The sequence below is a fragment of the Mercenaria mercenaria genome, chromosome 3 (genome assembly GCF_021730395.1).
Source record: "Mercenaria mercenaria strain notata chromosome 3, MADL_Memer_1, whole genome shotgun sequence".
Classification (NCBI taxonomy): domain Eukaryota; kingdom Metazoa; phylum Mollusca; class Bivalvia; order Venerida; family Veneridae; genus Mercenaria; species Mercenaria mercenaria.
Genome location: NC_069363.1, coordinates 81,145,651 through 81,160,353, shown reverse-complemented (window position 1 = coordinate 81,160,353; position 14,703 = coordinate 81,145,651). Strand labels below are relative to the sequence as shown.

Below are 14,703 nucleotides of genomic sequence, written 5' to 3'. Positions count from 1 at the left end.
GTCGCAGCGACACAACGATAAACGCCGTTAGAGTGCATTGCCGAACTTTGCCTACACCATCCACCATACGTACCTCATATATCTATTTAAATGTTGACGAGATGCAAAATCTAAATCTAAATTTTGAGTATTGTTTGGAACCATATAACAATGCAGTCTATTGAGGAGCCGTAAAATCCAGATCAACAAGTCAAATCAACAGCTTATAGATGGTACAACAGTACCAGTACATGATAAAATCGAGGCAGTTATTTATCATTGGACATGTCGTGAAATTTTAACTTGTTTATAATATAAGTTTAATATCATTGGTTTACTCGTTTGATTTTAATGTGTTTATGTTATTGGAAGTTTTATCCAATCACATATACTAATTGTGTTGGTTATATGTAAAACAAACTTAATGGCTCATACATGCGCGAAATAATGCATAACGTCATTTGCTTGGTTTATAAATCATTGAAATCAAGAATTCTGAATAATTTTACTGCAAACACTGGTTCATAGAGACGAGAAAAATGTCTTTACTGTGCAATAACATTGTGTTGATAATGTTATGTTTCACATCGATCGAAGCATTCTTTTTTAAAGATAATGTCGATTGTCTTTTGACTGACTGGTCGCGGTGGAGTGAACAGAGTAGCTCGGGTGAACAGACAAGATCAAGGCGAATTATGCGTCATCCATCTGGTAGAGGACGGCCTTGTGAGGAGCTTACCGAGATAAGAGGTATATATCATTTAATATTGTCAACACAAAATATTTATGTCAGCAGCGTTGTGCATTTCTTTAACAATTGAAACTGGATACCATGAAATTTATTTTTTAACCTGTAAATATTTCGTAATCCTTGTTGAAATGATTAATATAATCTTATTTATTACTATACGAATACTTATATACTTAAATAAATCGCAGGTCCATATGTTGTGCTATTAATCGGCATATAGTTTTATATTAAATATTTCTTGACCACTGTCAAATAAAATTTATTTCTATAGACATTTTTATCAACCGCTAATTGAATGGCTTGTAGGTCAATTATCAAAACTATTTGACCTATTCCATATTAGGCAGTAGCTTAGGTTATTTACCGTCAAGCTTCGGACCTCGTACTACAATAGTTTTGACTATTACCGACAAGCCAGTCAATAAGTGTATATTTTATTTCAGCCGTCGACCTTTGTCAAAAATGTCATTTGACAGAAAATAATGTTTTATAAAATATACATTTGTACTCAAAGTGAGTAGCAAATATATTTGTTGTAATTAAGTCAAATGTTGAACATTTTTAAAAAGGTAACATTAAAGATCCGGTGATTATGAAATACGATTTGTTTACAATTCATTTAATCTAATCTAATTCTCCTACGGTATGTTGTTTTTGTCCTAAAACAAATGAGATGAGTTTTATGAAATAGTTTGTCCTGCGTTTTCGGCGTAATTTATCAGTTAAAAGATACGGTAAAATGAGTGTTATTTTCGTCAGAAAAACAAAGGTTACCGTGATTGATATTAATCATTTCTTTAACGCCTGTCTAAGGTGATGCATTGATGCGAAACAAGTAATCTCTATATGTCGTTATTCACTTTAATTTGTTGTTTTAATCTTCAACCAATACAAACCCCATATTGCAATATATTTTGCATCTTATTTCATAAAAATTTCTTTTCGATACAAAATAATTTATTCACATTTTACTTTCTTTGATTCACTTACACGTAGTTCCTTTTATATAACAATAAAAATACGACCACGTTACAGATTTTTTTTAACCGGACATTCAAGTACAAAACATGCACAGACTCGTTGAGTCGGATAGAAAAGAGACTTGATTTGAAATAAAATGTCCGCTGTTTCTACCTAGAATACCATTTTCTACCCAACCATGTTGCATATGTCTTTCCACAAGGAACGGGTTAGATTGTTCTATTACAATAAATGACTTACTATTGACGACGGAATTTCTAACCAGAAAATAATACACACTACAAATTCAAAGTCAATGTCGGTTCACTCAGACTTTAGACAACTCCACCGTACCGTTTTATACTTAAGTAGACTAAATAAGATTAGAACAGAACAGAACAGGACAGAAAATGAATAAGACTAGAATAGAATTCAATAGAATAGTTTTACATTGGCAATTGTCATAGCAGCTTCTTATTTCAACGATCGTGTAACATCTTTTGAACTCAAGACCCAGTATATACACTCTGCTATACATAAACTTGAAAAAGCAGTCCGTAAAGTAGGTGACTGATAAAGGAAGACTGCCTTATATGGTAAAAGTTGAGCTTAAAATTTGTGTTCTTTTATATCAAATAGAAAAATGTCAAGTAGTATTTTGTAAATAAGCTTTAAAATACATCAAAGAATTATCTGCAAGAAAACTAAAAACGCTCAAGGATACATACTGTTAATGAAAACAGTTCAAATATGAGTAGTCTTCAGTACTCTTTTGGAACATCAGAACTAAAAATTAAGATTTTTGGATGAAATATCACAACAAATTAATCAATATCTGTAATATAAAATTAGTGTACCGTTAACGCTCATCATGCTGAACACGATTAATTCTGACTTTGCGACCAGTGCAGATCAAGATCAGACTGCACATCAAGCCTTTCATTGTTCGCCATTCAGTTAGTGTCTTTTGGGTATGCAGCCAATTTAACAGTATTGACACTGTCCAGATTGACAAATTAGTTTTACAAATTGATCAGTGTACTGTTAACTTATATAAATAGATAACAGTTTCATGGTGATAATCTTTCAGTTAAAACACGAACTATTTTAAATTTCAGTATTTCAAGTTGACTGTAAGGTATCAGGCTGGACAAAATGGAGTGAAAATTTTGGATTTGGTCAACAGAGCAGGACAAGAACTATTACACAGCCTTCGAGAGGAAGCGGAAAAAGATGTCCAGAGCTTGAGGAAGTCCGTTACACAGGTGAGGTTTACGTTATATTTCCTAGTTTTAATGTGACAAACTGAAGCGTTTTCAATATAAAATCACGTCATATGAATACAATATGTCTATTCATTTTTTTTTAAACTGGAAGGAATGTAACTTACAACAATTAAAATCATTTTCAAAACAGTAAATTTATAAAACAATAACCAGGTATTATTTCGTTGCCAAGAAAGTATTTTTGTCAATTGCTGAGGCATCAATGCACGACATTATCTGGCTTAATTCAATAGTTGGATAACGTTATTACATTCGTATGTATATCTCCTAGACAAATAAAACATTTGTTTATGTTATTTTCTGAGGCAGATTTTACATATCAATTGTATTGTGGAAGAGACTGTTTTGGTATTGGGCTTGTACAGTTGATTCACGACAATTGAATCCAAATAGATATTTGCACCGTTATTTGAGAAAACCTGTATTAGTGACATGATATAATCCTTGCATAATAAAAGGTTTTAAAAAGGTGGGAAATCACTGTTTTTCCTTAATATTCATGGAGAAGCTAGAAAACTGTAATTATGTTATCTAATGTAAATCAAATCGGATTTCCTTCCAAATTTTATGTATAAATGTTTTAGGTGTTGTCACAGCAACCAAGTTTAAAATCACCAATGCACCATGAAAACATAGAGGTGTATAGAAAAAGGCCAATTAGTCAGTGACGCATAATTTCTCGCATAAATGACATGAATAATACACACCATGCATGACGACATGACGTTCTTATCGTCACGTTTCTAAATGCCTTCGGGGACTTGCTTAAATTCATTTTGATATTTTTGCTACTGATACAGGTTTCGTCATGAAACGGCCCATCTATTATATGTACAGGAATTTGTTGATATAAGACACTGAATATATCCACATTTTAATTCTTCTGAGAATATAGATAAAGCAACAGAAAGGTGCAATTTGCAAATGGTGCGTAATGATGTTCCGTCGTCCTCAAAATACACACAAACATAATTTATAATTTAAAGACGTAGGTGTCTCATTGAGTCTATTTCAAAAGAATAATCGCAAACTGGTCCAGTAACAGAAATTTGATTTTAAGGATCCACATTTCATTCAACTGCATTTAAAAATATCTGCTAACCAAGAGCATGAATCCATTATCAGAGTCGTAACAGGATGATGAATATAGCAACAGAAATTATCAATAGAGTAACAGTTTCAATACTGTATTATTTTACTAGAACAGAGATTAATATTTTCGACATAACTCAAGACAACAAAAAGGTGGTACATTGTGTTTAAAATTTAGGAAATAACACCTCTTCCTGTATGAATGAAACTTCCATTTTAAACAGCACCAACAATCTTTTTCAATTTGTTTCTTATTTTCTTTAGGTATTGTACCTAGTGTAAAAGCAACAGCAAAAAACGTTGAAAACTATTTCGTACGAGCAGATAGAAAATATCGCAAGGACAACAAAAACAAGAAAGGTCTGACAAGAGACCTTGTCATCATTATGGATAGCTCAGGAAGTATTCGCAAGGGTCCATTTCAGGACGCAAAGATCCAAACAAGCAAACTAATTGGCTTACTATGTCCATCCGACAAGCCATTTGACAAAGTTGCCGGACAACCCTATCAGTACAATCAGGCTGCCATGCTTACTTATTCTCATATTATTCAGGAAACCTTTGACTTTAAGCGCTACAGTAAAACATCAAATATACAGAATGCAATTTCTAAAGCCACATTCTTCGGTAGGGGTACTAATACAGCAGAAGCTTTCAGGAGAGCAAAGGGGCTCTTCACATCTGCCAAAGGTATTATCATCTTTCGGACAATTTTTGATTTCTTTTATGACTTGCTGCTAATGTTTGGCACGTTTTCATGTGAGACTTGACCGTTCCAAATGTGTTCCTTTGTTTGTTTTGTCCTTGTGTGATTGCTTTGTGTGTGTGGTGTGCGTGTGTTGATCGTGTGCGCGTTTGGGTAGGCTGCGTTTTTAGAACGTGGCTTTCCCTGTTGGATATTCTTCCTTGCTTTTTTTGACGTCAAACTTGGAATCACATTTTGTTCCAGAATGTATATTTTGTATGTATTACAGCGTATCAGAAAACAAACTACGTGGAAGCGGAATAATTTATTACATGTATACCTATTTATTATTTTGAAAAGAATTCCCGATTGTTTTGTATTAAATTCCTTTTGCATTTAAATGTTGTTTAGTACCAGTTCAATTTCATTTGATAATTCCATAACGAATGAATGTATGAAAAAAGTACTCGTGGTTCTCCTTATTGGAATAATTGTTGGTAAAGAAATAAAAAAAATGTTGTTGTGGTAGTCACAACATATTCATGAGATTACTTAGCAGTCTGTTTTTGCTGTTTGCAGGTGCAAGGGATCCTACTCGGGCGAAACGTGAGGTACTGATTCTGACAGATGGTAAATCTGACAATGCTGCTAAAACATTTGCTGCAGTAGAATCTCTGAAACGCGTTGCTGATGTGTACGGGCTGATGACTGGGAGATTTTCATCAAATGGCATGAAAGAACTTACGAAATATGTATCTGCACCAATAAATGAACACCTATTTTATGTACAGAATTACCAAGTTCTGAGAAAATTGGTGGAGTACATTCAAAACAGTAAGAATGCTGCGGGACCAAATTGGTGTGCAACGTTTGATATATGAGTTGAATTGATTTGATACTGAGGAATACTGACTTTGTATCATCAAATCGAAATTCTACGTAAAAGTGTTAAAACAAGTGGAACACTTTTTTACGAATTGATCAAATAATTGTTGCCAGTATTACCTTAACCTTTCTTTACCATGAAAGAAAAATATGGACGTAGAATCAGAACTTACTCTCATCGTGTACGGCAAAAATGTTTTTAAGTAGAAACTTGTTAACATTGGATTTTGACTAAACGCAAACTCTGGAAATGTATAGACCTGAAACTGTGTAATAGCACAACAAAGTTACTTACTAACTTTACACTTGATGTGCATTTTGCTTATACAAATAGACTTACAAATACGACACTTTTTGAAACAAAATTAGCAATTTGGAAAAACCGCAAAAACTGTAAATGATATATGACAGACTATGACTTTCTTTTTCAGAGTATTTTCAGTTTTGAGATGTAAAAATCAGATCCTTTATAACTGTATAAACTGAATTTTCATTAAAAAAAAATGATAAAAACATTATTCACTTAAACGTGATATTTTTGGCTTTGGATAAGATATTGTTGCAGAAGTCTATGTTTTGTTATTGGCCAAAAAAAAGAAAAAAAGACAGAATTAGGACTTTAAATTATTTGTTATTAAATAGGATATGATAGTTGAAAAGAACGCATGACTTCAGTACAAGTGTAGTTTCGCTTTTCAAATAGCGAATTATTTGTTTCATATAAATTAATATCAAGTTATTATGCTAATGTTGGCTGTTGAAATAGTACCTGATAATTGCGTCTTTAAGAAGATTTTCTTTTGTGTATAATAAGCTGTTTGAGATGCAAATTTTGGTAAGTGATGTTTAAGGCGAGACTGCTGTAGTACAAACATGTATTTTCAGCTGAACCTACATTGGGTTTGAAATGTAAATGTTTCAATAATATTTCATGTCAATATTCGAAACTTTTGTTTAGAAGCATTATTTTTGTAAATTAAAAAACTATTAAATTGAATATCGTCATTGTGAATCTTTTAGCGCACCATTCCTTTTATCATTGTACAGCTGGTAGGCAAATGTTCCTCGGCTTTTTTTCACGCCAATGACGAGGGAAATACATGGAGCTATCACTTAATTATGATGCCTGAAATGTAAAAAAGGGGCAAAAGGAAAAGTATCGAAGATTCGCTTTTGGCAAATTCATTTCGGTAATATTTAAATTGAGAGCATGCAGCAGTTGAAAGCAATTTTCACTATTAGAAACTTGATGAAAGATTAATACTGGCTAAATTTTTAAACTTTGGACTAAGGGCAAACAAGATACATCCATTGAAAAATTGTCTACGTAACAAAGCAGCTGCTATTTTGCTCACTGTGCCGTCATCTTTCATTTCTTCATATATGTTTTACATAGTAATTAGTTCGAAGGCATACATTTTTTAGCATATATACAACCTAACTTTTATTCAACTTGCCTGTACCATTATTATTATTATTTTGGTTGGAACAAGATTACAAGACCTATAGTAGATGTTTGGGACTAATCTGTAATGCTTATAAAAAAGTTCGGATAGTTTTTCAATAATGAAGTTTTAATATAAACTATAAGCTAATCTTTATTAGGCTTAGGTCATATTATACAAGTTTAGTTAAGCTTTTTAAACCTATTCATAGGAATTAGAAATAAATATGCTAAATAAAAGAGATGGGCGACAGTGTCTGTATTTTGTGTTAATTGTGATTAACGCATTTTTTCAACAACATCTTAATTTTGTAAGAATGCAAAACATTTTCTCCGTAAGAAACAAACAACTCCTTCCCATAAATCAGAGATAGAGAATGAATGACTTCGGCCAACTTTTCTTCGGAGAACATACCAATAGCTTAGAGAATTAGCTTGCAGCCTCTCGCGATTAAGTCCTGTACTCTATAAAAGACCAACATATTATATCCTTTCGGCTACCATAGCAGACTAATACGTACCATTAAAACTGGGGTCGCTATTACCGCTATCATACACCGACTGACTACCGTAGACGCCTAAAACGTACCATAAAAACGAGGGTCCAGATTACCGACATCGTACAGCGTAGGACTACCGGAATTTTTTAATTTTTCTTTGAATCTGGGGAAAATTTGAATGTTTTTTTATTTATTGCAGAATTTGATCTGAAGTGTAAACTTTCATTTATATTATTAACAAAACGGTATAGAATCAGTTAAACTAATAAGTTAAATCTTTCATATGACATACTAAATAATATTACGCAACAAATTACAGGTCTCCATAAATTTTAAAAACAAAACCAAACGTCTCTTGCGCAATAATGTTCTAAAATCATTGTTATCGCAATTTGTTGATAAGAAAATCCTTTTCAGACAATTAAGGGATCATTACTCTCCAAAAATACCCATTAGTTTTGATGGTTGCACGCCGCGGTAATTACCGAACTCAGTTTTTAAAACTTAATTAATTACTCATTTCTACGCTACGGTATTTAAAGCTATTTTACTACGTCTGCATTATGCGGCTCCGGCATTTTAGAAGTCTGAAAACCACGGGTCTGCCACTGATACGTTTTGTAGACTTTTCACCAGTTACTTTCACTGTGGCACTACGGTAGTTCTGAACTATTTTCCATGATATACAAAATTTCACTGTGGTAATCAGAAATAGTGTACATTTACACACTACGGCAGTAATATTTTGAATTGGTATTGCACATGGAACATACATATATACACTGTGGTAATTCTCTACAGAACGTTTCATTGTTTTTACGCCGCAACGGTAATACTTTTGCACACATCGCTTCTTCCAATTGCATACAAGACGTGTGTAAATTTATCCACTATGGAAGTATTGTATTTTTCAAATTTAAAACTCGAACTTTATTTAAGAATACATCTAATTTATCCCAAAGTACACAATGGTAATTTTGACTTTGAGCTCCATGCATTATGCATTATAATGCATGGATACTCTGGAATGCTTTATAAATGGTACAGTATTCAGTATTTCACATGTGCCTTTAATTTATAGTCCGGGTCCGTAATGTAGAAGATACATTCGTGCAATTGTAATCTCTGAATCCTCGCACTGACAGAGGGTCGCAGGTTCGAGCTGTGCTACCGACTAGGATTTTTATGTCAGAAAGTAGGCAGCTGCTTACGGAATTTGGCGTCTAGTACAGGTCTTTCCTAGGAACGATGGTTAGTTGAACTGGCTGCCTGATATAACTCGAATAATGTTGAAAATGGCCATAAATTCAAACAAAAAAAGACTTTAATTGATTTTTTTATCCAAAACCGTAATTGATACCTTAATTGGGACTTTAAAGAAAAGTATCAACGGAATACAGCTCGCAACTGGGATACGCTCTTAGTTAGATATAATGCTATTAATAAATTCAGTTATTTTAAAATCTGTTTTAAAGTCAGTAAGGCATAACAAACTAAGAAAAAGACACTTTTAACTATACTATTATTAGTTTTACCACGGAGTGTCATTCGATATTTTTGAGTTTTGTTTTGGCACTTGTATCTGTTAAATGAACCTTAATAACGTATAGTTGACGCGTTTACATGGTCCGATCCGCTGACATAACTGGTAGGTGACTAAAAGTAAAATGCAACAAAACATTTTTATAACAAAAAATAATAAGATAAAATGATAAAATTAACAACTGAATGAAAACACTACAGTACAGGCAATTTCCTATGAACGGGTATGAGTAAGAAGAATCATATATCAAATGCTACACAACCTGAACAACGTATTTTTGACTAAATTTCATGATAGACAGTCTACCTATAGTCCGATCCGGAGAAACGGGTAGGAGATAAAAAGTAAAACATTAAAAGCAAACAAAACCATTTGACAGAAAATTGAAAAAAACATATTTGAACGAAAGCAAGTTGTAAAAGCTATAACAGATGAGGATCATTCATTAATTACAAATCATCGCAAAAGGTAACATAGAGTATATGTAATGTTACACAAAAAGTTCACTGAAAGTCATGAAATAATTCCTGTTTTTGTTGAATTTGTACTGTAGTCCGTTTAAACTGAGTAATAATGAAATAATTTTGTCAACAACTTATGACAATAATCGTTAATCAATACAGATAAACATGTATTTTTGAATAGCCGTCTAAAGGCAAGGGGGTCGGGGATAGGGTAATTAGCATTGCTAATGACGCATAGAAAGATAAAATGTCCGAAATTCACAGTGATAAACATGTCATCGGTAGAACTTTTTAATAAGACATATGTAGTTATGTGTCTAAATTTAATATGCCCGGTTGTATGATTATTATTTCTATACCAATATGTCAAAATTCACAAGAAGCCAAACTTTATGAAACATGTTTTTCTTGAATTTCAAAACTTTAACTCTAAACACCTTTTCCCTTGAGACAGCTCATATTAGAAAAGTATATTGCATGTGAAAATAAATTATCAAAAGATGAATCAATCAAACTTTCTCATTCGTACTAAAAACATAACGTACATATGCACACGACACATAGTAAAAATGTGTACACCATGTAATTTTGTCACTAATCTTAGACACTGTCTGTTTCTTTCTCCAGTTTGTGCTTAGTGTCCGCTAGTCAGACAGTCATTTCTTCTTCGTCGATTTCCAAGATAACTTTGTTGACATTTTACGGGGTGTTTCTATTTTGATATGTACCTTCCTGGGTGATTTTTTGCAACCGTTATGTAGCTAAATTGAAGGAAGGGATTTCTTATTAAAATGTAGTAATAATGAGCAATAATAAAACGTATCAAATTATAACATTTAGTGATTTGCAACGGTTATATATACTAAAATCGATTTTCTGGAGTTTCCAATTTTGCTTTTGTTGCCATAAGTTTTACGGACGTTTTCAGATTGGATGTCTGTATGGACTTGTCCTTTAGTTAGCCAATCCCAGTTCTGGACGCATGATACGAAAGAAAGCATCCTCTGAAAGTATTATTTAAAAGATCACGGGGATTAACCCTGAAAAAAGATGACAAATATTTTTATGTATAGCAATACATTTTGATTTCAACTACAATATTGCACAACTTCTCTGGAACTGGCTTGTTACTTAACGGCTAGGTTTCTCGAAACATTTTATCCTGTACTAAGAAGATTAACCTGTTAAGAGCAGTCGAATATATAATGCAATAACAGACCTTTCCTCTTCTGACATGCTTAAATATTTCAAGAAATTTGACCCAGAGCGGTAATTCGAGTACATTTTTGGATTTGAGCGACTTGTTGACTTAGACCCAATTTATATACCTGAAGTAAAAGAAAGTACGGTCACGTAACATAGCAATGACTCAATAATACCATGAAATCTTTAAAACTATTCATTAGATCAATATAACTGTCTTTACACTGCTTACAACCAAATGATGACGTTGGTGTTTTGAGACCCCGGCGGTCTTTAGTTTCTTCATACTGTAAAACTGACAAGCATTTGTTCGCCCTGACATTGAGATAATTTCATGTGAGTCTGCAAACTCTCGGTCAATGGTATCAACTACCTGCGTTTGTTTGGGTTTTCTAATTCCTGAAAGGTAACCTTCCATACTCTAGCTAACATGTTTCCATCTTTGATTTGACGTGTCATATGCTGTCCTTTGTTCATTGTACTAACCGAAACCAGGAATTATAATGTATTACATGTATTACATAATTCCTGCCGAAACATCCTTCTGTCGGACTAATTTCTGTGGTTACAAATCATATGTCAAGAATTTTCGCCCAATATTAAAAGACCTACAAAGATGGGTTGAGCTGGCAAGGAACGCCTGTGCCAAAGGGATGTGTCTAGAAGCACTTTACAGTTCAACCAGATGTTCAACAACCTTCCTCGTTAGTTCTACTTCCTGTTTTTCCTTCTTAAATAAACTTTAAACTTCTTTTAAATGCATACTATTAACTAAATATTTATCTATTTATCTTTTTATACTGCATCACTCCTCTTCACGGCTGTACAAGAATTTTAGAAGTAGAATGGACAGGAGAATAAAAGTAATATATGATGTGTATTGCAAGCATGAATATAGTTGATAGTTTGACAAGAAGGATTTACAGACCAAAGCAGTTTAAAGAAACAGGTCCATCATGTTAAGCAATGTGTGCAAGTTTGGTTACACCCTGTCTAAACTGGTTCAGGGTTGGGGCTTGCACAAGTTGTTCTGGAAGGGAATTCCAAAGCACTATGGTGACTGGAAAAAAAGAGCACTTATATTAATTACAGGGAGTGAGGATTTAGGTATAGGAGTGGGGATGCATATGTCTTGTTAGACGGGACTGGGGAGGGGGAGGGGCTGACATAGGGAGGAAGTGGTACAGCAACCAAACCACTCTGCAAATAATAACCGCAATAGACGTTTGTAGGAAGAACAAAATTCAATGTAGTACCGCAGTGTAGCTTTACTCGTCCTGTTACTAAGAACTATAGTAGACTTTTGTGAGAAACTTGAATTTTAAGGCAGTGCCATAGTGTAGTTATACATACTAAATGAAATTAAGTGCACTTCCACAGTGCTGAGAAAGTTACCGTGCGAAAGGATTATACTAGTAATCAAAACGTATCCTGTAGGCATTATTTATTCCCCCGATTACCACAGTAGTTTAATGCAGGGCATGCGAAACCAAAGAGAGTGCCGCAGCGTATTAATACATATTCACACAAAATAGCATGTACTGCCACAGAGATGCAGTGGCCGTTTAAATATGTGACTTATAATAAATATCATTAACTGTTTGTTTTATCTGCATATAAATACCATAGTAGACTATTGCAGGAAACAAGAAACTCTATAAGTTGTGCCACAGTGTAGTTTTACCAATAACCACACAATGTACTTAACTATCATAGTGTAGCAACCGTTTTACATAAACATTACCGCAGCATAAAAATGTAGTATATTTTTGTTAATTCCTTCTATTTTCAATTGCGAAAATATACAATTTTTACCCAAATACTGCATTATACGCTATGGAAATGAGCACCCCCATTTTTCTGGTACGTATTAGTCGTCTGCGGTAGCCCGCCTGCAAAACAGTAGCGGTAATGGAGAACCCCAAAAATATAGTCTGCATTTGGCGTCTCAGGTAGTGCGTCGGTGTACGATAGCGGTAGTCGAAAGGATATGGTTTAAATACATAGCACCGCAAAACTAATGCCCTGCAATATACATGTACACATTAATTATATTTTAAATATTTACGTACATTGTATCTCGGAAGATACGGTCGCCGTGTACGGATGTCATTTCTTTCATATTGCATTTCCAGTTATTTTAGCCGTGCTGAAAGTTTTGTCTGCACCCTCACGCCTCTCCGCCCCCCCCCCCCCCCCCCCTCCCGCAAACACACACTCACCACCCTACCGTTGTATGAACAAATTTTGCATTCCTATAAAATGTGTCCATCCAAAGAATTTCGAGTTAAAAGTATGGAAAAATTTGGTTTCAATCATGGCCGACCACCTTCGTAAAAAATAAACGAATGAAACATGTTAGTCTTAAACCTGTTCTCCCGCAAGTAACTGCCAACTTCTTCACACGTTTCAGCCGTGGTGGAGGAATGATTTCAGACACAATGTCTTTTATCAAAACGTTACGGCATAAATATGCCTTGCCTGTGGTCGAACTCAAATTCCCGCGATCCGTAGATCTGCGCACTCCCTACTGAGCTATGCGGCGGTTTTTTTATAGGTCGTTTGGTCCGTTTCCATCCTAGAATTTGTTTAGTTCAAAATATCACTATTTTATTCTTAAATATGAACAAGAATAGATTAATGTACCGTATAGTCAATGGAAATGGAAAGACAGGTATTTCAAATCAAAGTCCCTAATTTTTATTTGAAAATGGCCATGATAATTAAAATTGCACCCGAGAACCTTCCAAATCAGTAGCCAACATTTACAAATGGGGAGTTTCAGATGGGATTAGTCACACGTTGCACACTCCAAAGGGAAAGTCATTGAGACATTTTAGATAAGATTCATCAAACGCGTTTGGTTAAAAGAAGTTAGTCTTTCATGTTAGACTTGACTAACTTTCTACTTAAACCACTTTTATGAACAAGTAATTATGAAAACGTTAAAGCAACTGCACCTTCTTAGAAAGTATATGCTAAGACACACATGAACTATGGCAATAGTATATTGGTTTGAATGTGTGTAAGGAAAAAAGGACACTCATCAATGATGACAAGAAGTATCAAGTCAGATCAATATATTTTGACATATTGAAAAAATGGTATCAAACGGGCCCTTAAACCCTAGATGACCCGGTTTCGTAATTGAAGCACAAAGGCAATCATTCTGACAGCTACAACCGATGTTACCTATATACCTTTTTACTCATAAGTGACCAAATATTTTACTTGACCTAAATGTCACCAAAAGAAACTAACACTAGTGTCATGTAAATCTGGTATAAAAATGTTGCCTCTGTGAAGTTAACCATGTTGTTGTAAGAATTGACTATGAACATGTTGCCACAGTGTTTGTTTCTTAATTTTGAAATACTGATTTAGTTTTTGACCAACGATGTCCATGTATCAAACTCGTTCGAGATTTTATTGAGAGTAATACTCTGGTCATGCTTCATAAAGATTGAACAAAAAGTGTGACTTGCTAACAATAACATGACTGATGAATTATTGGCGTTGAATTCTTCATTTGAGGAAGCCATCCTGCTTGCGTATGGAAGATTGGATGTTCTACCCGCCGCCCGTGATGAAATAATGCTCGGAGGGGCACCTAGGGTCTTCCTCCACGATCAAAGCTGGAAAGTCGCCGTATGACCTGAATAGTGCCGGTGCGACGTCAAACCTTGCAAAAGCTAGAAAGAAAATACTACTAGATCTATTTAATCTCCTATATAGGATTCTATATTTAAAAAAAAAACAATTGCAAAATCATCTGGGTCAACCTGAAATAAAAATATTGGTTAGATAAGCAGAACAATACATTTTTATCAAAAGGAACTCACATCCTATGCCAGTTATGATCATACCGATCTGTTTCTTTGCATTTAAAGGGAGAACGTATTCATTTTTTT

The 14,703-nt window shown here is 34.0% G+C and overlaps 1 protein-coding gene across 1 annotated transcript; it reads left to right on the top strand.

Annotated features, from left to right (window-relative positions):
* Positions 1-431: 431 nt before the first annotated feature.
* On the top strand, positions 432-6,635 carry LOC123524268 (matrilin-3-like). Its single transcript, XM_045302336.2, has 4 exons — positions 432-729; positions 2,809-2,955; positions 4,333-4,758; positions 5,333-6,635. Exons 1-4 carry the CDS (start codon positions 519-521, stop codon positions 5,632-5,634), a joined length of 1,086 nt encoding a protein of 361 aa, XP_045158271.2. The 5' UTR covers positions 432-518; the 3' UTR covers positions 5,635-6,635.
* Positions 6,636-14,703: the final 8,068 nt, after the last annotated feature.